Below are 25228 nucleotides of genomic sequence, written 5' to 3'. Positions count from 1 at the left end.
TAATAAGAGTGTGTTCGGGTACAGTGAGTCCTGTGGCGCTTTGCAAAATGTCAACATGGCCCCACATTACGCGATATGCCCAGTGGCACTGGATGGATGAAAAGAAAGAAAGAAGTTAGACAGATTCATAGAAGCCTTTCACGGCATCACAAAAGCAGGTTTGCAGACAGGGGAAGGAATAGGGCTGTGGCCGTGATGAGAAAAGCTAATGAGAGAACCGTCAAGCCAGCTCACCTGCCTTAAAGACGCGCCTCAGTTTCTCTGAAGGCGTGACGAAAGCCGCACCAGCGTTGCAGCACCGTGTCAGAGGCTTAAGAGGCTCACGTCATGCTGCTTTTGGAAATGACTTAGTCGGGCTCTCAGGCAAACGCACTTCTAGGGCAGGTTTCTTGGGCCTGCGCTCAGCTCTTGAAATTCCTACTGAATATGGGGTGTTGTGTTGTTGGCCCCCGTGAAATAACATGAGCCTGGGACCCTCATGCTGCAGCAAATTGGCCCTTTTCTTAAAAGCTCATGGCAGCCTTTCTCAACCTTTTTACCATTGAGAAACCCCTGAAACATTATTCACTCTTCAAGAAGCTCCAGAAGTGATGTCCGCAGGCCACACGTTTCCCCCTGGAAGCCAAATCATTAGAAGTCATGTTACAGAAGTCGGTGGTTGTATCACCCAATAATTCTTTTAAATTTTTTTAAAATATATGCATAATTAACTCCCACACAATCCATGAAACCCTTCTGGGGCCATCACAGGGCTTCACAAAACCCTGGCTGAGAAAACCTGGGCTACGGTATAGTTTCAAGATAATAGACTTTCCAGGTAGAACTAAAACCAATCAGTCCTCCAGCTTGCTTCAGTGGTATATGGCATTTGTTTGGTAATCTGCTTATCCCCTGCAGCTTCCGAAATAATTGATTGCATTTTCATGGAAGGATTGTACGTAAAATGTTAGGCACCAAATACTTCTAGTTAAAGGAGATGGCTTTCATATTCGTACAGATGTCTTCTGAGTGAATTGCATTTCTTTGCCCTTTCCCCACAGGCATTACCAGATTTGACCTCCTTGGAGACTTTGGAAGGTTTAACTGGTTAGGGAACTTCTACATTGTGTTATCATACAATCTTCTTTTCGCCATTATGACGACCTTGTGTCTCATCAGAAAATTCACCTCTGCAGTTAGGGAAGAGCTCTTCAAAGCGCTGGGTAACACACCTTCTTTTCCTTCTGAGAGCATCCTATTGTTACGTGCTTTAGCTTTAAACTTGTGTTCATAATTGAAGGACTGTGCAGGTTATGCTTGGGAGAGTAACTGATGAGGTTCCTGTTAGGTGGAGATTTAAACAAGTTTGGCCACTTATGCCTATCTAGGTACACAACGGCATGAGAAGCTTGACTTCTCCTGTTTTTATTCCTTCTGAAGAGAATTTATGGCCATAAGATTTGTAACTTCGTAAGATTTTCAATTATGCCCTTTTGCAGTGGGTTGCTCTGGATCATGGACAAGAAGCGGATGGTGGCAAGTTCAGAGACAGGAGTGTAGAACTTGCAGAAATGTAGCATCCTTGCATTTGTAGAAACACATTGAAGCACAAGTTGAATGCTCAGCGATAGTGCCCGAGCCTCTGTGGCATGCAAAATGCAAGCTTACCCAACCCCCGCATCTCACGCCAGCCCATATACGACAGCAAAATACTGCATCATTGACAGTGACTGCATCGTTGACAGCCAATGACGAAGAGGAGAGGAGGGAGGGAGGAAACACAGCAGTGTAATGTCAGACCATGGGAAAGTCCTGTGCGACCCTGAGTGGGGAATTCATTGTTCTGTTGCCATATTTCTGGCCCACAGATTTTGGTCTTTTGTAATAAAAGAAAAGCATGACAGGCAAATCTTTCACCGTCTATGGTTAACAACGCTGTATGTGTTTCGTAACTTCTTCTCACTGGAAACAGAAGATACATTTTTGTTGACTTGCAGGTCTTGTAATGTTTTCCAGGTCTGGACAAACTTCAGCTCTCGCAGAATTCAAGAGACTCTGAGGCAACGAAGTCCTCTGCCAATGGGCACCAGAAAACACTGTGAACAGCTGAGCCCTTTTGACTTCATGACATTCCTGTGGCTTCATCACCCTTGGCTTTTTTTTTTTATTGCTTTTGTTTGTATATTGGGCCCAAGTTGATAAAAATGCAGTCAAGAGAGCTGGATGCATCCGACTGCACTGGTTTCTGGCTAGGATGGGTCTGTCTTAATTACTCAGTCAGCTGGTGCAGAGACATCTGGATATTGTCAAGAAAATGGCATTCCTCTTTGAACAGAGCTCCGTGTTGTCTTGCTAGCAGACCAGGCAATGGATCTTCTGTGCGTAAATCCATCGCTGAAGAGCGAGGCTAGGCTTTGCCATTAATCATGGAAACAGGCAGAAAGCTCCAGGATCTCTGCATTAACTGGATCAATTTGCATCATCGTGTTGAAGACACCAGCAGTTCTTGGTGGCAAATTGTAAGTGGCCCTCCAGTTAGCCCTGAACAGGACTTCTTTTGCAGCTAGTGAGCCATGCAATGACTTGAGTTTCACACCGCAGTGCAAAATCTGAGCCTAGTAATTTGGGGGACCTGTGATCACTGTGGGTAAGGGATACGCTAGCAACATGGCAGTCATACACTCTACTAAATAATATGCATGGAACCCTGTTGGTTGTCTTCTGTGCAGTGTGTAGCCCCCATGCATCGACAAGGTGGTGGTAGTCGCATAGCACTTTGGTATTGACTTAAATTACCAGCAGTCAACCACTCCCCTCACAGCCCACGTTAAGGCCTAGTAAGCGTGTAGTGCATTCCAGCTCAGTGAAGCAAACCCCCTTTTCCATTCAGTCCTGCAAGTCCATGACTATATGAACACCTGTGTATTATTTTGAAACCCAGAGTAATCTGCCACGCAGATCACATTCTAATTTTTTGAAGAGTGAAAATTTAGATTCCTATTTAGGGAGTGTTAAGGTCACATGAGCAGACTGTGCCATTCTTTGACACTGTCACATATTAGTTTGCAAGTTTGTGTGCACACATGAAAGTGAAGGTAGCTGAAATGGAGTGTGTTAGTTAATATGCTGTAAATGGCGGCAAATAGGCAAGTCTGTGATCAGCACGTATCTTTGCTAAAAGACCCGGTGCTGTCAGATGGTGACGTGCCACTGGCTGCTTCGACTGAGGGTGTGATTGCCGCTTAGGAGATGACTGGACACCTGCAGCATTAAATGTTTCACCTCATTGATTTAAGAGTATCCGTATTAGGTACATCTCAGCAAATTTAGGGCCACTCAGTTCACCTACATTGTAACACATTGTACAATACTCAGATGACCTGACAGGGGGAAAAAAAAGATTTAAAAGTTGCTAGTTTTGAGTTTCCCCAATACACGGCTGCTTTGTAGAGTTTTCGAACATCAGAAATGTCTTAAATTTCCCAAACGCTTTCGTGCAAATCTTGCGTTTAAAAGATCTGGATCAGTTGCAACTCTGGGCTGTTTGTCATAGCAGAAGAATGCACTTGTAGTTGCAATCTAATCCGTTTGGTCAGTGTGCCGAACCTGTGTGTAAAAGTAGTAGTCTGAGCTATCGCTTGTACTGGTGAAGCTTCCTCTTCTTAAAACTGGGCAGTTCTCCCTGTTGGGGGACACCCATGCAAACCACTGACCTCTACACCTGACATGGCACATGCAGGGCGACATACCACTGTAGGTTAACAAGTCTACAGAAAATTGAATCCTGTGTCGTATCCGTATAATCACATAGCCCTTTGATTCAAGAATGGGCTCAACTAGATTAAAGCTAGAATTGCTGCATTTGCTACGTGCTTAAATCCAGACCTCATAGAGCTGCTTGAGGGATTTTGCAGCTTCGTGACAATTCTGCTGTGGATTAGTTGTGTTAATTCAAGAGTTTGATTTTAGCACTTGTGTTCCTTTGGATCTCGCTGTGTGGTCACTGGGTTTGTGTTGGAAATCTGATTACAGCTGGGGTCTATTTGCGAGAGCTTCATGTATCAAACGTGCACTGAAGGTTTTTCTCTTGGGGTGTATCTGGTTTGAGTTGGGGAGAAGGTTAACCTCCTTTAGCCTGTGCCATTGTCTCATCTGTATCCCCCCCCCGCCCAATGCCACTTACACACATTAACATTTTAAAAAAACCATGGAAGATACGATAACAAATCTTATCAACCTAGTATGGGCCAGGAAGGGGAAATATGGGTGAAACATCCACTTTTTCCATGGGTAGAAAGTTGGTTTGGGAGAAATGTGTAATTTTAGATAACCATCAAATGGGAAAGTATGGGGAAAAAATAATCTTCTAAGTGGGTCTTGGAAACTGCTGCAGCCTACATTGTCGTTCAGTTAAATGGGATATGCTGAAGAGGAAGCAGTTCCCTGGGAACTCTGCATTCAAGGCACTGTGGAACTGGCTGGCATTCAGAGTTTATGACAGACTCAAAAAGGGTTTCCTAAAGTGTTCTTTTTAGCAAAGTGTCTACACGCACCTGCCCCTCACTAGGAAATTTTGTGTGTGCAATCAGACATGTGAATCTGTACTCTGAATCTGTCTAGTGCAGGGGTAGTCAACCTGTGGTCCTCCAGATGTCCATGGACTACAATTCCCATGAGCCCTTGCCAGCATTTGCTGGCAGGGGCTCATGGGAATTGTAGTCCATGGACATCTGGAGGACCACAGGTTGACTACCCCTGGTGTGCATGTTGGTGCCGGTAGCACGCAATACCGCAAATTTGTTTCCAGCCAACACAGTGAATGTGTACAACTTCAACTTCTGAAACTTCAGGCAAACCCTAGCTTGTTTTGCTCATCTCCCACCCCACCTCCCGGGATATGCATATAATAAAGATAGAACAGGATACTCAAAAAGGATTCTCAAGTACATAAACTATTTTAATAGGCTTAAAGGCAATTCAGCAGAAGCAGTAATTCTTTGATAGATATTGGTAGTGCATTCCTAGTGGTTTGACTTGTGTGAAGTCAAGGGTTCTATACCTTTTTAAGGTAGAAATAGCTTTTCAGACATCAGCCGTCTGCCTCATTTATTATGAGGCTGAAGCACAAATAATGCTTTTGTTTTATAAACTGGGTGTATTATGTCAGACCAAAATCAGCCTATGTGAATTAAGTGTCTTGGGTAAGCCACTGGTGGGCTTTCTCCTCTGTTGGGAGCACAGTGTGTGAATGAGCAGGGCCTGGATGGTCATCGGCACAAAGTTTGAGCCCATCCTTGGGCTGTATCTACTCCGAGCTCAAGTGGACCCGGGTGACTTGAGTAGCAGCCGCAGTTTGGATTCACTGGACACTTTGTTTACAGATTGTAATGTAATGTTTCTCTTTCTCCACTTCCTCCAATAACTTTTACAAAGTTGGCTGTTTTACAGTGTCCATTAAAGGATTTGACAAGATGTTGTATGACTTCGTTTCAAAGTGTATCATTCAGATCCAGTTTTATAATGGCAGATCTTTGGTGTGGAGCATGAGTATACCTGTTTTGGGATCAAATTTGTAAGTGTTACATAGCCGAGATGTTAAGAATCCTTTATGCACGTGCAGGAGGATGTGCAATTCGGCCTGGATAAGCCTGAAAAAACTCGAATCATTGCTGATTCTGGGTTGTTTCAGGTTCGTAATACCATTCATTTAAATGGGCTGAACCATCTGATGGGTGGGTTGGTCTTAAAATGTCTCCCCAGCAGACCCCATCTGAGGCTGCAGAGACATTTAAAGCCACTCCCACCCCCACCCCCATTAGCTGATCTTCAGGATCAGGTCTTTCCCTCCAGCAGACAGATCTGGTGTGACATCACCAATGGAGGCTGCAATGGAGCAGAATGATTTGAGTAAACCCAAATCATGGGAACTCGAATCACCGTGCTGAACCAATGGCTCGGGAATACCTGAATTAATTTGTGCCAAATTTGCAGTCTGCGTCAATTTGATATTTGCCCATGCAAGAAGCCTGTGGACTTTCATCAGCGGAACGGACAGCACTCTTGCAATTTATGTAGGGTGTACACATGAAGTATGTGCATGTCAGGATTTCTCAGTTGTAGCTCTCTGAAGAAAAACTGAGAAGTGATGGGAAATAAGGGCTCAGGTTAAAAGGTGTCATGGATTTACAGAGTCACAAATCAGCTGGAGAATTTCTTTTCCCTCTTCCATCTGGAATTTAGAATGCCTTTTCCTGTTTCTCGTCCTCTCGTGGACAGCTTTTAGGAAGTTGTTTGAAGTGCCACTGCCCAGAGAAGAAGCTGGGGACAACGGCCAGGTTGGCTTAAAACTTAATATCTGTGGTGAATCGTGATGCTGCCATGAATAACCTCATGCCAAGGGTTGCAAGATCTGATCGCATGGCTTTACACCTCCCAGACGTGAATGTGCCTTCAGCCTCCATGAAACATGATCAACACACCTCTCTAAATGTATTAATACTTCTGCCAAAGTAGTAAATTATATCCTTTATGCTAACACATTAAGAATTTTCTTTTTATAGCTCGAGCGGCACAAGGGGCAAACGGGTGTTTCTCCTAAGGAAAACTCTTCAAATGCTTGAAGGCAGGCCTTGTGGAACAGGTGGGAGCAGGAGAGCAGAACTGCCTGGCGTGAACATGACCGGTGGCTGTCCTGGGGAAGGCCGTCCTGAAGACCAGTGGGGTGACTGAGGGGCATGATGCAAATCGGGCAGTCAGCTATGTCTTGCCGGAGTGCCTGAGACAAAAATGAAAGTGATCTTAGAAAGTAGTGATCAACGTTACTAGCAACAGCTTATGTTCTCTCAATAAGAGATCCCAAGTGCCCCTGCATTAAAATTGCATCCTTTAAAAATGTAATCTGCAAAATGTTTTTGTGGGGGGAGGGTGGATTAGGCTGAAAAAGCAAGAAGGCAAGCAGTGAATGTTCCCACTTCATATAGCAAAGGAGATAACTATAATTTTGAGCTTGGTGTGGGGTGATACCAGAAGCCTCTTAAAGAGAACTCCATGCTTGCTTTGTTCAGCAGAGTAGTAAGAGATGGCACAGTAAATGCCTTTGCTCTCTGACCGGGCCAGAGTCTTAGCGCTGTGTGCCAGTGAGATACAGTGGTACAGATTTTGGGCTGGGAAATGGAAGTTTAAAGTCTAATGTGGCTAGTAAGTGCATTGAAGGGGCCAAGCACAAGTTGCTATCAGAATTCATCCCTCTTAATGTAGTGGTTACATGGCTATAATGGGACAGCCTGTGTGCACTGGCTTGAATTGCTCGAAAGCAATTTCACAGAGTAGTTCAGCAGTGGAATAGGCTGCCTAAGGAGGTGGTGAGCTCCCCCTCACTGGCAGTCTTCAAGCAAAGGTTGGATACACACTTTTCTTGGATGCTTTAGGATGCTTTGGGCTGATCCTGCGTTGAGCAGGGGGTTGGACTAGATGGCCTGTATGGCCCCTTCCAACTCTATGATTCTAGGATTCCATGAAAGAGGACAACAGGGTGAATAAATGCATAAGAGGAGGCTTCCAGGCACAAATTACAAGAAGGCCTTTGGACAGGAGCAGTTTCTGAGTTGAAATTCCGGCTTTGAAACCCACCTGCATCTGTATTTTCCCCCACTCCGCTTCAGTTATGACCGGGCCCAGCTTTTGGTCCAGTTCATGGAATACAGTCTGACTTGCAGTGATGGTCGAATCAATCTCAGAGAAGAGTTCGTCTACGTTGTTCTCGTACGAATTCCGTAAGCATCGGCAAATCTCTGTAAACTAAGAGAGATTGTTTTTTTAACCCAGGCTGAAACGAACGGTAAACACAGCTGTAAACGTCATGTCATTTCAGTGTTGCTGGTGTTTCATTTGCAGAGAGGGTGACAGCCATATGATCTATGTCAGGAGTAGTCAAACTGCGGCCCTCCAGATGTCCATGGACTACAATGCCCATGGGCCCCTGCTAGCAAATGCTGGCAGGGGCTCTTGGGCATTGTAGTCCATGGACATCTGGAGGGCCGCAGTTTGACTACCCCTGATCTATGTTGTAGAATTATAAGCGTTCATACTGAAGGGTTACTTTTGAGGGCGCAGTCCTGTTAATACACTCACTTGGGGTGGGCATGCAATGTTTCAAAAAAGCAGCATCAACAGTGGTAAAACAGGAACACCTTTAATACCATTCATTAATATATATATGGTGATGCTCCTAGTTTTAATTTTCGCAAACTGGATTAAACCAGATATTTCCATCCATTACATCCATACCAACCTACAAAGCTTTGCACGAGAGTTTCTTGGGAGTTCAAAAGTACGGAAGAGGTGCTGGCTGGATTAGGAATGTAAGGTTGGTCCAGAGAATTAAAGCATCTCTGTTTAAAGTGAGAATCTGGTCTGTGGGTATGTAGGGCACCGATGCGGTAGAAAGAAGACTACAGAAAAGGGCCCATCTTGAAGGAAGTATCATTTGAGAAAGGCCATGTTCATGCGTATGTTCTTCAAGTCAACCTCTGGAATGCCAGTAATTCAGCCTGGAAGATAGAGTGTTTGGTGGTCCGTAGGTTGTAAGTGTTCTCCAAGGATCTGCGTGAACATGCAAATAAAGGCCACGTCTACCCTTTGAGGCATTGCGTTCTGGGGAATGGGCATTCAGATGCGCTTTCAAATGTGTCCTGTTCTCAGGGAGATGTGTACCCAAGTGCACATTCCCCTGAACGCAGTTCCACCAACCCAGTGTCTGCCTGCCTGATGTTCATACCATATAGGTCAGGAGGTTGCCGGTTGTCAGCTTAGCAGTCAGTCTTGTTTGCCTGGAGTGCTAAAATAAACAAGCCCACCCTACAATGACAGAGGCAAAGGGGCATTTCCTTCTCTCTTCAAATCCAGCTTAGACACATCCATACACTAGTTCATTGGGCAGGGGTTGCTGTTCTGACCGAGCTGTCCTGTCAGGGCTCTTATCAGCCTCATCTACCTCACAGGTGACAGGTAAGCAACTTACCCAAGGTTACCCAACTGGCTCCAAGCAGAGGAGTGGGGAATCAAACTCTGCTCTCCAGATTAGAGTCCGTCACTTTAACCACTGCACCCTGCCGTGTTCAGCAAGCCCCTCCTCTATATTTTGAACTCAAGTTTCAAAGGAAGAGACTTTCGGAATCAGTTAGCCACTGCAGGCCTTTGTGTAGCAACCCTGGTTATTTCTTGGCTGTCTCTCATCCGAGCACCAACCAGGCCCTACCCTGCTTAGCTCCCGCCGTCTGATGAGATCAGGACAACCGGGGCTATCCGAGTCAGGGCACTGAAGTAACACTACTTAGTGCTGATCTTTCCTGCATCATTCTAGGGATACGAAGGCATGGCAGTTTCCCACTCTCAATTCACCACTTCAGTAATGCACTGGAATGTGAGGCCTTTCTGTTGATTAACTGGTGCCATCTCTTTGTCCCCCAACCCTGAATGCTCCTTCCGATGCCGGCCAACCATCCTGGGATCACAATTGCCCCTCCCCCCCCAGGCAGGGATGGTCTCAAAGAGCAACACTAATTTGTTGTGGGGCTTGGTGTGTTGCACTGCAACTTGAGTACGGTTCCTGGGTTCAATGTGGCAGGATTTTTGATGCGTGAAGAGTTTAATGAGGCTATTTAATAGCTTTTTGCATGTTGTTTGTCTCAAATGAGAAAAACTCCCTCAGCAAGCATGTACAAGTGACTTTTGCAATGGCTCACTTCTACTTTTCACACACAAAGGGGGTGTACTCCAGGGATGGCCTGGCCTTAGAGGCAAACTAGGCAGGTGCCCCGGGCATGAGGCTTGAAGGGGCACCAAGTGAGAAGAAAGTTATTTTCTTGAAGAATTAATGAAACGCTTAAAAAATCCCATAAATATTTATTTTTATATTCAGCTGATTTAGTCTGAAGCAGCACCATCGAGGTCAAGTCCTGTGGTACCTTTTAAGACCAATAAAGTTTTATTCAAAGTATATGTGCTTTCATGTGCATGCCGACTTCTTCAGATACAACAAAATCTCAATGTACCAAAATGTCAGTGTATCTGAAAAAGTGGGCATGCGCATGAAAGTGTATACCTTGAATAAAAATTAGTTGGTTTTAAAGGTGCTGCTGTTGATTTCTGACTCTGTTCTATTTTTATATCCTTCATTCTGAATCCCAAGTGAATAACTAAAGGCAGATGCTGAGTCCAGAATTCTAATTTTTCTTTATTCTGAATATATGTGTGAGGATGCCTTGGGTGTCAAAAACTCTTGGTGCTGATTTAGTTATTGATTTATTATGGTGTGTCCATACTGTTTTACATATTTTATATGCTATTAAAGGGATTGACTGATTATGGTGTACATAGGCAGGGTTCTGACATTGGTTCTGGAATGTTAAAGTGCTATGTTGGGGAAAACTTATAGTTTGGTTACGAAAGCCCTTTGTGTGGGAGGGGGCAAGGAAAAGTTGTTGAGGGTCTGCAGGATACCCTGATAATAAAGATTCCATAACAAAAAAAAAAGGGCTGAGAACCAATGCTATAGGTGTTTTTTTTTGCTTTAAAGAGGACGGTTAATAGGTAATGCTTCTCCAAGTCAAAAATGGGAAGCCTTTTATCCCCCTTCAAAATAGCTGTCGGGATATTCTATATCTGGGTCATCAATTCTGTGTCTAGTTTGGTGACCTGCCTGACCTTCCAGTTGAATAATATGAACAGGCAGAGGAACTGTAAATATTTTTATCAACATGTAAAGCGCCATCAGTCACAGATTTTAGGCGAGGCCTCAGAACGCGATTAAATAAGAGAGGCACACAAAAGCACCGGGGTGAACTTTGCCTGCCGGAGGGTAGTCCTCCTGAAGCAATCCATCTTGATGTCAGCAAATTGCTTACTAATGTGTTGACTTATAAGTAAAATGAAAAGGCTGGAATTTACAACGTATCAATGAATCGGCTGATAAGCTTTTACTGGTTTAATATCCTCCCCGCTTTGCTGCCTGGAGCCACGTCGAGTTAGCAGCAGAATGTTTGCCCATCTCTATGCGATAAAGTCAAATGGCTAAACAAACTCCCCGGACCATTATGCTGTTTGGCGAGATTTAAATTAAAAACTTTGGGAAGGAGTCACGTGGGGAGGAAGGAAGGGTACAAGAGCAAACGGGGGGGGGGGGGGGCGTTTTGCAAAGAATGCACCCAGCGTCCTAAAACAATGGCCAGGATTTTTAGCTAAATGGGAAATAATGCGATGCATTTGAAAAGCTTTAATTGCACCAATAAAAGGCCCTACCTCTCTTGGATGACATATACAGGCATAGTTTATAGATAAGGATCAAAGAGACACACTACCAAAGACAGTGAATTCTCGGCAGTGCTTCAATTTCTGTATACGCTGATGTTAAAAATTAGCATAGCTTGGTTGCAGGAACCTTTCTGAGTCTCTTTGATCGAGCTTAGTAAGATCTTGGGTGGATTCATGTAAAAAAGGCTACTGTGCCACTGTCAGAGAAGTGGCGTATTTTATTTAGGAGTGACATTTCAAACACAGGACCGAACTTTTGTGGGATTTTTTTCTTAAAACCGGTACAAAGTGGATTTATATGTTCCTGCCAAAGGAAGCAGACGGCATTTAATACAGTTTACTCATCCACTGCTATGTGGATTCTTTTAACTGCTGTGGGTGACTTGCAGTTTGGCGAGTGAGAAGATGAAAAAAAAACCCCTTCCATTTTATAAGCTGCTTTAAGCATCTAAAAACAAATGTTTAACTGTAACTGCCCAAGTGCCTTAAGGAAACTCATAAAGCGACTGTATCCACTAGTGAGCCTGTGAGCTTTGTGGAGCTCCACCAGTGCGTTTCCAAGCAACCGCTTGCTTTCAGGTTGGCCTCAATAGGTTTAACCAGAGGAACAGTAATGGCTATGCTACACGGGAACATCCTACACTTTAGGATGGGTCAAAGGTTGGGCAGTGTACCCGTCCCTAGCATCCCAGCTCCGTCTGAACGGAGAGACCTGACACAGGGTACCTCGGTATACTGATGCCCAGAGGTAAATATCTTTCCCTAAGCCTGACGCATGCAAAATTACAGTGGTCTGCCATTGAACTCTTTGTCCAGAAGTCAGCATGATTGGCTGGTTTTGGAAGAAGAAGAAGAATTGGTTCTTTTATGCCGCTTTTCTCTACCTGAAGGAGGCTCAAAGCGGCTTATATAGTCGCCTTCCCTTTCCTCTCCCCACAACAGACACCCTGTGAGGTGAGTGAGGCTGAGAGAGCCCTGATATCACTGCTCGGTCAGAACAGCTTTAGCAGCACTGTGGCGAGCCCAAGGTCACCCAGCTGTGGAGGAGCGTGGAATCAAACCTGGCTCGCCAGATTAGAAGTCCGCACTCCTAATCACTACACCAAACTGGCTCTAGAGAAGGAAAAAGTGGTGAATGACAAAGAGAGGGAAATACAGCTTGCTTCAGTGTTACTGATTTGGCAAGGGGAATAGCCATTTTGTAATCAGCCCAGCCCTTACGGCAGCTGTTCCGTGACAATGCCCACGCTGCTCCTGAATCTTGCAAAATTAGCTGTAGGCTCAGCACGCTGCGAGACCTGGAAGTGGGCAGAGTCTGCCACAATCTTCATGTTAAAAATCTATACTTTATATGTGTCATGGAGGTCAGTGTGCCCTTATGTAAACCACAAGGGTTTGTCCCAGTGCTACAGAGGTTATGCTCTTCTTTTGGAAAGGAACCCTGCTGCTTTTCATTTAACAGTGCTGATACAGAATGGCAAGTGAATAGGTGACCAGGTTTGTTCTTATCCATCTGTTCACAAATGTTCATGTGCTAGAAGATGGCCAATCAAGATGGCCCACTGGGCAGACTGGAATAGAAGAATCCAACTGCTTGACTCTGTTTTAACCTGAAAAGAAACACAAGGTAAGGAAATGGGAAAGGGGGGGAGCTGTAACTGGGGCAGGCCTGTGATGGTCCACAGCGAAGACAGAAATACAAAAAACGACCAATGACACAGTACAAAAAAAGCGCTAAGTCAAAAAGAAAACATTGAGGAAAAACTGAAACACCCTTCTACTGTTAATATATATAGGTAATCCATTTTAGGGCAATTGTATTATTTCTTTTTTTTGGCAATGATGACCTAATTTATTTTCAGTTGTTTAGCCTGGGTTACAGACAAGGAAGTTTAATTTATTTGAAAAAAGTGAAAACAGTTCTCCCCATTCCTAAAGTTTTTCTATTCTTTTGTGCTCTGGGTGTGTAGGGATGCTAACATACACCGAAGCCTGCTTGTGCAGGAGTTGTGTGTGAGCCCTGGATCGTGGCCAGGTGTATAATAGCTTTAACTAGACATCCTCTCTGTATTCCAGAAAACTTCAGTTCCTCAGCCAAACGAGTACAAGCTTCCTTTTAGGATAAAAGCTGATCCCTGATTAATATGTTATAATTCTTGATGTGATAAAGTCAGCTCGAGGTGGTTTTACATCCAATCAGTTTTGTTAGACAAATACCTTGTTTGCATGTGCCCTCACATGGTGAGAGTTGGTATTTTTTTGCAATTGAGCAAAGCACTGGTGGGCCCCATTAACTATGCTCTAATTCAGGGGTAGTCAAACTGTGGCCCTCCAGATGTCCATGGACTACAATTCCCATGAGCCCCTGCCAGCTAATGGACATCTGGAGGGCCGCAGTTTGACTACCCCTGCTCTAATTGGTGATGGAACCACATATGAATTGTAACAGATGCAGCAGAGTCATGGTAATGCTGGTGCACGTTATGCCAATAAAGTGGTCTTGAGTCTAGTCGTGCATCAAAAACGTAACAAATCAAATGTGAGGTGAAAAATAAGAGTTCAGATTGGAAGAAAAATTCAGCCAAGGTGATGGAGCCTGATCCTGCCCCCCTACACGTATGAGTGATTTACAGGTTTAAAGTTGTTATAAAATTACTCCGCAGTAATAAATATTAAGGACATTTGGGTTCTCTGTGCCTATTCCGTATCTCTTATGCTGTCGTTTGAACACTGTCGTACACATGGAATGGCTACCGTATGATGATTTTAAATTTCTTCCCGCAGAAGAATCTAAGGTACAGTGGACTACAAGGAGAGTTCTTCACATCGCAAATCAAATGGTTCAAATTCTGAATTTCTAGGTGCTACTGAGGACAAAAGCAAAACAGCACTTCAGGCTGAGGTTTGACTTCTATTTTGTCATATGCAGAAGAGGGGGACTGTACTGCTAATGCACCACCATAAAGATACAAAGGTTCCTGTTATAATCAGAAAGGTGTCCTTTATCTTGAATACCTTGTTGGTCTTTGATTTACTTTTATAAAATCATAAACATTTGAAGAAGGAAGAACAGGTAGATACGAGGGTCATCAGCAAGAGCTAAAAATGTCTCACATACCTTTTCTTCAAAGAATTTTTTTCGTAATTTGGGATCTTTTGGAGGCACTGTTTTTCTCAGACCCTTATACCATTTTCTAACAATGTACCCTCTCCAGCAAGCTTGGATTCTAAGGGGCAAAACATTAACAGGTTGTTTATGGGTTCAAACAGCTATAGTAAAATCTGGAACAGCTAGAGGCCAGGCCGGGAGCACCTTAGAGACTAACCCGATTTGTAAAATCTAGAAATATGGGTTTCAGGTGAAGGCCTCAAATTTGCTCTTGTGGAGGTAATTTATGCTGTGCTACTTTATTCACCCCATGCTGCAGTACAGAAAATGAATTGTCAGTATTTTAAAAGTTTTTAAAATTATACATTTAAAAAGTGCATGAATGTCAATAAGAACAGGCTTTCTCAGCCAGGGTTTCATGAAAGCCTGGGGTTTCTTGTTGGCCTGGAAGGGTTTCCCGAATGGGTGGGAGTTAAATGTTTAATACATTTTAAAATATATTAAAATTAATTATCGGTCAACCCCCGCCAATGGTCGATGATGAGGCTGAAGGGGATGGGAAGGGGAGGGGCCCTGGGTGGGTGTGTCCACAGCAATGCTCCCCAACGTCTGGGGTTTCTTGAATGTTTTGGGATTTTCAATGGTAAAAAATCTGAGAAAGGCTGGGTTAGAAGGATAGATTCCAATGAGTAGCCGTGTTGGTCTGAAGTAGCACAATAAAATCAGAGTCCAGTAGCACTAAGAACTGACCATCATAACAGTAGTATGTGGCTGTGTTTGGATGCTGTGACACAGTTTACTAATGTAACAAGATTCACTTTTGCTTATATATTCCTACTGTTCTTAGTCTGACGAGTGCTTGCACTCGAAAGCTCACGCCTTGAATAAATCTTTGTTGGTCTTACAGGTGCTCCTGGACTCTGATTTTATTCGGTTAGAAGGAGTTATGTTGGTGGCCTCAAGTGATGTCACAGCACTAATCTTTGTCCTATGTGGAGCCAGACTTTGCATGACACTCACCAACTTGCTGGAGGAAACCATAAATCCCAGCATCGGATTATTTTGAATCCCACCTCCTCCCCCAGTCTGGCAAATTCGTAACCATCTTTTGCAAACACTCCCCCAAAAGCAACTTCTAAATCTCTAGTTCCACATGAACGTTTGCACAGAAGGTTTTCGATAACTCTTAACACAGACATAAAGTGGAAGAAATAACCAGAAGAGCCATTCTTCAATTCTCGAGATTTAACACAACACTCGTCATTGCACAGTATCTCCTATGAATGCAGGCTTTTGAACAAACGTTTCCCAGTGAAAACAGTTTTGTTATTTGCCAGTCATCCTTACCTTGTAGCACACTTGATTCTAAATAGGCGTGCTCCATCATGAATTACACGAGTTTGATACTGGATCTTTCTACACATCGGACAGGTCTTTTTACCTGTGAATCTTTCAAAAGCTTTCAGGCATGCCTAGAAAAGCAACACGGTTTTTACTTTAAATGTGTTTGAAATGGGTTTTTTTTGTTTCTTTCCCCCCAGCTTTATTCGTAAAACTTATGGGTTTAGAATGTGCCGAGCAGTACAACCTGCAACAGGAAAAAGGGAAGGTGCATGATACAAAAGTCTAGAAAGATATCTTTCCAAAATTCCAAAATTGTTGACCAGCTCCTGATGCTTCCATATTCTCTGGGAGCTGGGTGCCCTCAAAACAGGGTCAGGCGCTGTGCAGAAATCAGATTGCTCATTGCCAATTTATGGGATCTCAACAGTAGTTGAGTCAGTTCAAGGGTGGAGTGGGGTAGGGGGGCCTTAGAGATGACTAGCATTGCAACTTCAAGCTTGTAAGTGTCTCCTAGCACCCAGGACAACAAAGTACAAGTTAAAAGACTGATGTGCCGCACATTTTACTTTAAATAGGTTAAAAGGGGGTTGACTCACTCTGTGAAACACATGGGAACACGAGAGCAGCACCTGTTCAGAGGAAAGTACAGATGTTCAGAAAACATATTCCATATTAACAACTACTTAATTCCCAAAGCATGGCAAAGGAGGAGACCCTGTCCTTACACAAACAGAAAATGGCAACGGATAGGCTTTTATGTCTACAGAAGTATTTCCCAACTGAGTAATTTGGCTAACAGTAGCAGGAAATCGGAGAAAGAATTCGCAAAGGCAACCTAACTATTTTTGAAACTTGTGACATTTAGTAGCTTGGGTGTTACTAAATAAACGTAAATCGAAAAGCTGTATCAGTCAGAGGTAAATAGTTGCACAATCATTACATCTACAGTGTTCAAGAACTCAAACAAATCTTGCTCCACTGACAAATAAATGTTTAGGTTGGACAGCTAAGAAGTATAATGTCAGTCCACTGTTGTGGACAGAAGGGACTATGCGGAGGTTTAGGACAGAGAAGTTAAAAGGTTTTAGAAGAAGAGTTGGTTCTTATATGCCACTTTTCTCTACCAGGAGGAGTCTCAAAGCAGCTTACAATCACCTTCCCTTTCGTCTCCCCACAATAGACACCCTGTGAGGGAGGTGAGGCTGAGAGAGCCCAAGGTCACCCAGCTGGCTGCACGTGGGGGAGTGCAGAATCAAACCCTACTTGCCAGATTTGAAGTCTGTACTCCTAACCACTACACCAAGCTGGCAGCTGAAAAAGAATAAGTGATTTCTATTCATTGTCGGTGGACCACAAAATTTCCCTCATCTCTAAAACACTTTTAAGCATCATGAATTTCTTCCTGTTGTTGTTGTTGTTAGTTGCGAAGTCGTATATTATCACAATTCTGAACAATTGTAAGTGATTTCTAGTCAGGCACAACATATTGCCTTCAATTAAAATAATTATGGCAGAACTCTTTGGAGTGGTCGGGGATGACTAGTTTCCAGCCTACAGGAGGTGGACTTCTCTGTCTCAAGACACATTTCTCCCTGTGAATATGTCATCTGGCTGACTCTGGTGCACGTGCCTGTGTGTTCGTGGATCCTCTGCACACTTCCACTTGCATGTGGGCCCTCTCTCTCTCTCTCTTCCGGAAATGCCAGCCATTTCTTTCTTTGACTTACCACTTCAATGGACTTCTTCAGGATCAGTAAATATCACCCTTCCTTAAAAATCTCTCCCCTTTTCTTGTTAGCTCTGGTTTGTATATATTGTGGGCATTTTTTTATCCTATTCTTAATAACTCTACGAACTGGTTATTTTCAAGAGTTCTTATAGGGAGAAATCCTGCTTGTGGTCGATAGTCCAACACATTTAACTTTTACAAGAAAGGTGACTACAGGTAAGTAAATGAAGCAGCCTTTCTCAACTTCTTCACCACTGAGAAACCCCTGAAACATTCTTCAGGCTTCGAGAAACCCCAGAAGCGGCGTGATTATGCAGAATAGGGTTGGGAAGCATAGGTGTGTACACACCCACCTGGGGCCCCTCCCCACCCCCTCCAAGCCCAGCATTGGTTTTTTGGGAGGAATGGGTGGGGGTTGACATGATTGTATTTCTTCATATCGTATATCTTCATAAAATGTTCAACACATTTTACAAATATATTTAAGAAATCAATGAACTCCCAAATATTCAGGAAACCCTTCCAGGGCTGTTAAGAAACCCCTGAACTTCAAGAAAACCCTGGTTGAGAATCCCTGAAATAAAGTATCTACTATGGAACAAAGAATACCTGTGGCTGAAGTGCAAATTCTTCTCTGCATATAGCACAAGGGTGTACAGAGTCGCCTTGTTTTATGGATCGCTGCTTCACATGCTCCCATTCATCTGTCGTTAGTGGGAGTGCAGGAGGCTCCACCAAGCCAAGTTTCTGAGCTATAGGTGAAGTCCAAAATGTAGTAATGAAGCACATTTTTAAAGTTATTTTCTCCTATATAAACATCTCCATCATTAAGTATAATTTAAAAGCTTATGACATATCTGTTTATTACCTACGCACTGGAATTCTTGGTTAAGTAAGCTTTGAGAGAATCATTAATGTTGCTCATACGCTATTAGAGATCTGTCCAGAAATTCCGGATTAACAGAATAGATAATCAGTCCGTAAGTTAGAGGCTTAAATGTTCCAGGTTTAGATGTCTTATTGAGCAGTCAAATAATGACTCATGCTAGACTAAGTTTATGGGGAGAAAGACAGGCTGGCATCCCAAACTGGAAGCCAAAAAGAAAATTTGGTCATAGACAATATAACCCTTAAATATATTGACAACATGCATGCCTGTGCGGAGGTACACAAACACGCTCAAATTAGCAGCATATGAAAAACAAACTCTGAATCAGATATTCATGTTTTAAATTCATTATGTTAAAACTCATTAATAATCAGCCGCATAATAACTGTGCATTCACTCATTTTTTATTTCCCCTTGTTCAGATAATACAGATGTGCCATTTAAGAGAAGAATTTAGCAGATAAGCGGCATTTCCCCCATCCAAGTAGTAACTTTGAAAGTCATTAGTAAAATTACAAGCTGAGAGCTGGATGGCGTTAAGCAAATCCCAGAATCACAATCGGGTCAGAATATTTAGTTCTGTAGATTGCTAATCATATCCCTTTATTTAATTATACCTCCTGCAGCATAGAAAGCCCCCTGCATTTTTTTGAAGGGGAGGTGAATGAGAAACGTAGGGATGGTTCTTAAATGGAGACTGCTGTGTAAACCCAGGACTGATCTGTCCTAACAGAATTCATTCTTCCAACTAGCCACTCTGTCATCTAGACAATTCAATGGAGTGTTCTTTGAAGGCCTTGTGCTGTCATTTGCGGAGGATCTGGCAAATCACAATATCCTATATAGTAGCAGGACTTTCCTTTTTTGATACTGTCCAATAGTGACACCTTGATCCACAGTCTGGGGCGAAAGAATGTGCTGGTAATTTGGACAGGACTTGGCACTTGTTCAGTTCAATTCAGCTACCATGCGGTAGAATCCTACTAAGGATTTCTACAACTGTGTGTTCATGTGAAACATCCAGCGTCGTTTGTTGTGGTTCACACAAACATGCCCTGAGGAACGTAAATAACAAAAGGGCATCATTCATGGCTGTTCCTTTTCCAGACACTGCAACACTTGATCTCCTTGCCAGCAACAAATCCCATCAGGCCTCTCACACCTTTAGGACCTGGGCCGTTATTCTGCAGACACCATCCAGTTGATCTTACAACTGTTAGGATTGCATTTAACTGGTGCAATTTTGAGCAAGGAGTAGGTAAAGTTTAAGGACAAATACTATGCCCAGACTAGTAAATTGTCTTTTGTAAAAGCAGCAACTGTCACAAGCTTATACTATTATCTCAGTAACAGTACAAATACAAGTCTAAAAGGTCATTTCAGAAAACTGCTGCTGGCCATACCTGTGACTGTCTCTAGGTATGCCCATGTGAGCATGAGCCTCCATTACTCCAAACCACACTGTGTGCGTGGATAAAGGGCAGGAGCACGGATGAAATGCGCCTACATCTTTTAAGTTTCTTGCATTTGGAACCTCTGCAGCCAAAGGATCTATAGCAAATCCTCAGGCCAGGAAATACAGGTGCTACTGCTGCCATACTCTGCTTACCATCTGCCCAGAAGCATCTGACCAGCCAACAGCTGGAAGGAGAACGCTGGAGACCAAACTACAGGGAACTGACTGGAAGATCTAGCAGGGGTAGAACAGTTCTGCAGGGCCTGCAAAAGGGAGCTCCTCCACCAGGCATTTGATTGAGGTCGACCTGTACCATCACTTCCCAAGGGCCCTCCTCCTGAGCCCCCTCCTATGACACCCACTGCAGTTCCGCCCAAGCCACTGGGCTATCCGTATGAGTTACTTAATGTTTAATTTTTCTACGGTTCCATGTTGCTTGTTCTTTCACTTCATTCATTATTGTTAATCTAAGTTAACAATAATAAGTTTGTTATTGTTTCTGTTCTGTTTAATGTGAACCGCCCTGAGCCTTTGGGGAGGGTGATATACAAATATAATAAATATAATAATATAATGTTCTTGTGCTAAGCTGCAGCATGGGAAATAGCATATTTAAAAAAATATGCTGAAAGGGAAACAGCATCTATCTGATTAATCTCTGCAATAAGCAAAAAATGGCATAATGGAGCATGACATATTTACCTAACGTAAGAGGCTGAGGACATGGATCGAGGACATATTCTTTTTCCGGGTCTTCGTTTTCTTGTTGGCGACTCCCTGTTTTTCTCAGTCCAGTATCTATTAACGCTCTAACGTTCTCTTTGTTCACAGGTTTGTAGGTGTTCTTTTTATGCTGTGCTTTTGATTTAAAGGGATCCGCTAATGAAAGATTCTTTAGCTGAAGATTATATAAAATGTGATCTTGTAATGCCACAGCAGTAAGAGCTACAGATTCTTGTTTGCAGGAACTCCCCTAAATAAAGTTTCATAATAATTATTATAAATTACTCCTTGTATGTGTGCGCTATGTATGGCATATTAAACAACAAAAGTAATTCAGCCCTCAGCCAACAATGTTTTTTAACATGATAGAAGCTTTATAAAGCGCATACAACTCCCATGCTTGAAGTCCTACTAATATACAATTACCATAATATGAAAACTTTAAGATTGATGTTTCTTGACGCATCCTAACTTTAACTTCTATAAAGGCACGAGAAATCTTTGATTTATCATTTATATTAAATATAAAATAGCAGCAATTTTTAAACTTTTAATTACTGAACCCATAATTATTATGTGCAATAAACTCATTAAACACTATAAAAGTTTGGCATGCCTAAACAGATTTTGTTTCTGTATAATTAAAAACAAAACCTAAGGCTACTTCTGCCTTCCAAAGAAATCGTGCAGTAAAAAAATAATGCTCGTAGATAATGTTTTATATATATACATTAAGAAAGCTTATTCGCAATGCCTTATTTTAATGCCTACATCTTTTAGCACGTTTTACAACCATAGGATCCATGCACCTTGTAGCATTTCTTCTGCATTATTGGAACTGGAGGTTGTGTTGATTTCCTGAGGTTCAAAACCCAATGAAGCTCCCCTGATTCGAACTATTGATAGCTGAATGCTTGTAGTCCTAAAACAACAAATAAAAGATGCAAGAGGACTTAGGTGACATGCCAGTAGGAAAAATGGAACACACTGTCAGCATTGCCAATATTGCCATGGAGACATGATAGGGTAGACCAGCCTCCTAAGCTGTATGTAGGTTCCAGTGCTACCAATTGCCACAACACAACAGTCACATACAGGGGTAGTCAAACTGCGGCCCTCCAGATGTCCATGGACTACAATTCCCAGGAGCCCCCTGCCAGCGTTCGCTGGCAGGGGTCTCCTGGGAATTGTAGTCCATGGACATCTGGAGGGCCGCAGTTTGACTACCCCTGTCTCGTTGACATAAAGGCCTATGGAGGAGCGGGGAATCAAACCTGGCTTGCCAGATTAGAAGCTGCTACTCTTAATCAAGACACCACGATGGGTTCTTGGGTGAACAGACCTCAAGGGGAACTTGTGATGCATTCTAAAATAAAAATCCATCCACCCCTCACTTTTGTTCTGAGCACAATGTCAGAGCTTTAATACTTTACCTTTTTGTTCCTGGCTGTCTTGTACAGCTTCTAATGTTCTCACACACAAAATGGAGGCATGTGATCAAGCCCCAGGCTTCTCGGCGTTCTTAGAAAATGTAGGCAACTGGAGACACTCTGAATTACATAGTCAATGAAGTTCCCAGAATAGAAGTTTGCTCAACACTTCCCCCCCCCTCCTGAAAACCAAAGCATGAATAGATCAGCCAGCAACTGTTCTTTATTCCCCACAAGCCTAAAATGTGAAACTTTTCTGCGCAGTCTTCTAAACATCTGCCGCTACCTTGACTGCACTCAGTGACGGTAGACATTTAACCATCAGTATCCTCCATATATATCTGTTAAACATTTTTGAGGTGATACGACCATATATGGTCATGTTGACCCCCCAATGGCCAATGATGGGCCTGGAGGGGGTGGGAAGGGGAAGGTCCCTGTGTGGGCATGTACACACCTATGCTTCCCAACCATATTCTGCATCATCGCACCACTTCTGAGGTTTCTCAAAGCCTGAAGAGTGTTTCCGGGGGTTCTCAATGGTAAAAGGGTTGAGAAAGGCCGGTGTAACTTTTGTAACCCACTACTCTCCAGGCTTTCTGAAAGCAAGTCCAAATTATTAGTTAAAATAATAACATGCACAATTTTAATTCAGATTAAATAGTGGATTGTGCCTTCCTAGTAACCACCCCTCGTTTCCACACACTCTCACCAAACCACAACCTTTTTATTTCCAAGTCCTATCAGAATTTCCCTTCCATTTTGCACTTACAGCTCTAACCTCATGACTAAATGCTCTGTAGTTTTCTTTTTAAAATATATTTTAAAATAAAGGAGATCCTTGATTTTAAACAACAAATGAAATTGTTGTTTCATTTAATTGATTTCATTAATCTAAGTTATCTGTACTGTTTCTGTTCTGTTTCATGTGAACCACCCTGAGCTTTGGGGAGGGCAGCATACAAATATATAATTAATAAATAAGCAAGCAAACAGACAAATTAATCCTGTGACTGTGTCCCACATTTTGCATTTATTTATTTCCCTGAAACCTTTTATTTTGTTTGTGATTTTTAAAAAGCCCTTAAAACTTGCTAGCAATTTTTTAAAAACCTCACAGGGTTGTTGCGTGGATAAAATGCAGAACAAGGGAAAAATGCAAGTCACTTTGGGTCCAGGTTTGGTGAAAGATGGAGAATCAATTAAACAAATTAATATTCTGTTTCTCAACCTTCAAAGTCCTTCACATGTTTTTACCACATTCTGGTCCTCAGCATCACCCCCTTCCCCAAATCCCCAGAAATTTCCCAACTTCCTGCCTATTGGCGAAATGTACATTCAGCCTATGCTGCCCCCCCTTGCGTTGCCCTTCAGGGTCGCCATCTGCCTGCACCGCCTTTAACCAGAGACGCCGAGAAGTTCAACAGGTGTAGCCCTTCCCCTCTTTACTCCCGCCCCCCCCCCATTCGCTGTCCAACGCAGGGTACCTGCTTCGCGCGACCGCCTCCTTGCGCGCGCGCGCGCACAGCGCGGTCGCTTAGCAACCAGGCTCCCCGGCGGTTGAGACGCTAGCGGAGCCCGAGGGGACGCGAGGCGCGCGCGCACGGCACGCAAAGAGCAGGGCGTGGCAGCCCGAGCGCGGAGAGGAGGAAGAGGAAGAGCGCAGGCGCTAACAGCGCTTTAACTTTCAGTATCTTTTGCGTCTCGTCGTGAATCCTCATCCAGTATTTCCTCAGCAAGGAATAATGTTTTAGTCCTCCCGGGTTGCCTTGCTTTAATCCATTCAGAAATGTTATCTGAGAAAACACAGTCATATTGTTTCTACCCCCCCCCCCCGCAGAAGAAAGGCAGAAGAAGCAACAGTCCAGCAATCTGATTAAGTTTCCACCCCCTCACGTGGAAACTTAATCAGATCCATCCATCCTACCCACCCATCCTACCTACCTACCTACCTACCTACTCATCCATCCCACCCACCCAACCTACCTACCTACCTACCCCTCCATCCCACCCTACCCACCTACCTACTCATCCATCCCACCCACCCAACCTACCTACCTACCTACCCCTCCATCCCACCCTACCCACCTACCTACTCATCCATCCCACCCACCCAACCTACCTACCTACCTACCCCTCCATCCCACCCTACCTACCTACCCACCTACCTACCCCTCCATCCATCCATCCCACCCACCCAACCAACCTACCTACCTACCCATCCATCCATGCATCCCCCTCCCCTGAGGCTCAGGGCCGTTTACCTAAAGCAGGGAGAAACAATGCAGCTAACACAGTAGATTGAACAGTACACAATATAAGCATAACAATACAACAATATAATGGAACAGAGGAACTTGGTGGAAACATCCCTTCAACTATGACATACGGAGGGGGCTTTTGCAGGAGGGAGGCTCAGGGGCCAATGGAAGGTGATTGGATTCAGGTCGACCTCAACCAAATGCCTGGTGGAGGAGCTCCCTTTTGCAGGCCCTGTGGAACTGTTCCGGCTCCAATAGGGCTCTGATCTCCGGGAGATTGTTCCACCAGGTAGCGGCCAGGATGGAGAAAGCTCTGGCCCTGGTTGAGGTCAAGCCGGCTTCTTTGGGGCCAGGGATGACCGAGCAGTTGGAAGTAGCAGAGCATAAGTACAACAATCTGATCAAGTTTCCACCCTCTCTCTTCTCCATCTCGGCTTGGGTTGAAAATCTGATCCATCTGGCTCCAGGTTTTAGTGACGGAGCATATTTTTCTTTGTTGTTTTTAAGGTTTATGGTTTTATCTTATGTAAGAACTTCTAAAGAGCCTCTTGTGGCGCAGAGTGGTAAGGCAGCCGTCTGAAAACTTTGCCCATGAGGCTGGGAGTTCAATCCCAGCAGCCGGCTCAAGGTTGACTCAGCCTTCCATCCTTCCGAGGTCGGTAAAATGCGAACCCAGCTTGCTGGGGGGTAAACGGTAATGACTGGGGAAGGCACTGGCAAACCACCCCGTATTGAGTCTGCCATGAAAACGCTGGAGGGCATCACCCTAAGGGTCAGACATGACTCGGTGCTTGCACAGGGGGTACCTTTACCTTTACCTTTTTAAGAACTTCTAACTGCTGCTAGCCTCCCCGAGACTGTTGCTAGAGAGAGGAAGCCATTTGTGTGGTTTGCAAACCCCCCCCCCCCAAGTTAATTAGGCGAAACCAAATTATTACGGCAATTATGACACAAAGGCCAGCCAGTTGCTCTGAAGCAGTGGTCCCCAACCTTTATTA

At 43.7% G+C, this 25228-nt stretch overlaps 2 protein-coding genes across 5 annotated transcripts in view; one reads left to right on the top strand and one right to left on the bottom strand.

The window, feature by feature from the left end:
* Window positions 1-5461, top strand: part of LMBR1 (limb development membrane protein 1) — a 49268-nt gene extending 43807 nt beyond the window's left edge. For all 3 annotated transcript variants that reach the window (XM_077304399.1, XM_077304398.1, XM_077304397.1), the window contains 2 exons: window positions 1041-1202; window positions 1996-5461. In XM_077304399.1, the coding sequence (XP_077160514.1) occupies window positions 1041-1202; window positions 1996-2081 (248 nt within the window). In that variant the 3' untranslated portion in view covers window positions 2082-5461. The remainder of the gene's footprint in view (window positions 1-1040; window positions 1203-1995) is intronic.
* A 1032-nt stretch (window positions 5462-6493) lies between these two features.
* RNF32 (ring finger protein 32) lies at window positions 6494-23569 on the bottom strand. Of its 2 annotated transcripts, XM_077304401.1 has the most exons (10): window positions 23457-23471; window positions 21973-22151; window positions 21349-21461; window positions 20519-20789; window positions 18081-18223; window positions 16339-16371; window positions 15746-15870; window positions 14408-14516; window positions 7609-7776; window positions 6494-6754 (listed from the first exon to the last, which is right to left on the bottom strand). In XM_077304401.1, the coding sequence occupies exons 3-10, from the start codon at window positions 21367-21369 to the stop codon at window positions 6506-6508; spliced, it is 1119 nt and encodes a 372-aa protein (XP_077160516.1). In that variant the 5' UTR covers window positions 21370-21461; window positions 21973-22151; window positions 23457-23471; the 3' UTR covers window positions 6494-6505. The 2 variants fall into 2 exon arrangements, with proteins under 2 accessions (XP_077160516.1, XP_077160515.1); XM_077304400.1 differs by lacking the exon at window positions 21973-22151 and having other exon boundaries at window positions 23457-23569.
* Between the last annotated feature and the right edge of the window lie 1659 nt (window positions 23570-25228).

This window comes from Paroedura picta, chromosome 11 (assembly GCF_049243985.1).
Source record: "Paroedura picta isolate Pp20150507F chromosome 11, Ppicta_v3.0, whole genome shotgun sequence".
Classification (NCBI taxonomy): Eukaryota; Metazoa; Chordata; class Lepidosauria; order Squamata; family Gekkonidae; genus Paroedura; species Paroedura picta.
Note: the sequence above shows the minus strand (reverse complement) of the source record. Positions and strands in the feature narration are given on the sequence as shown.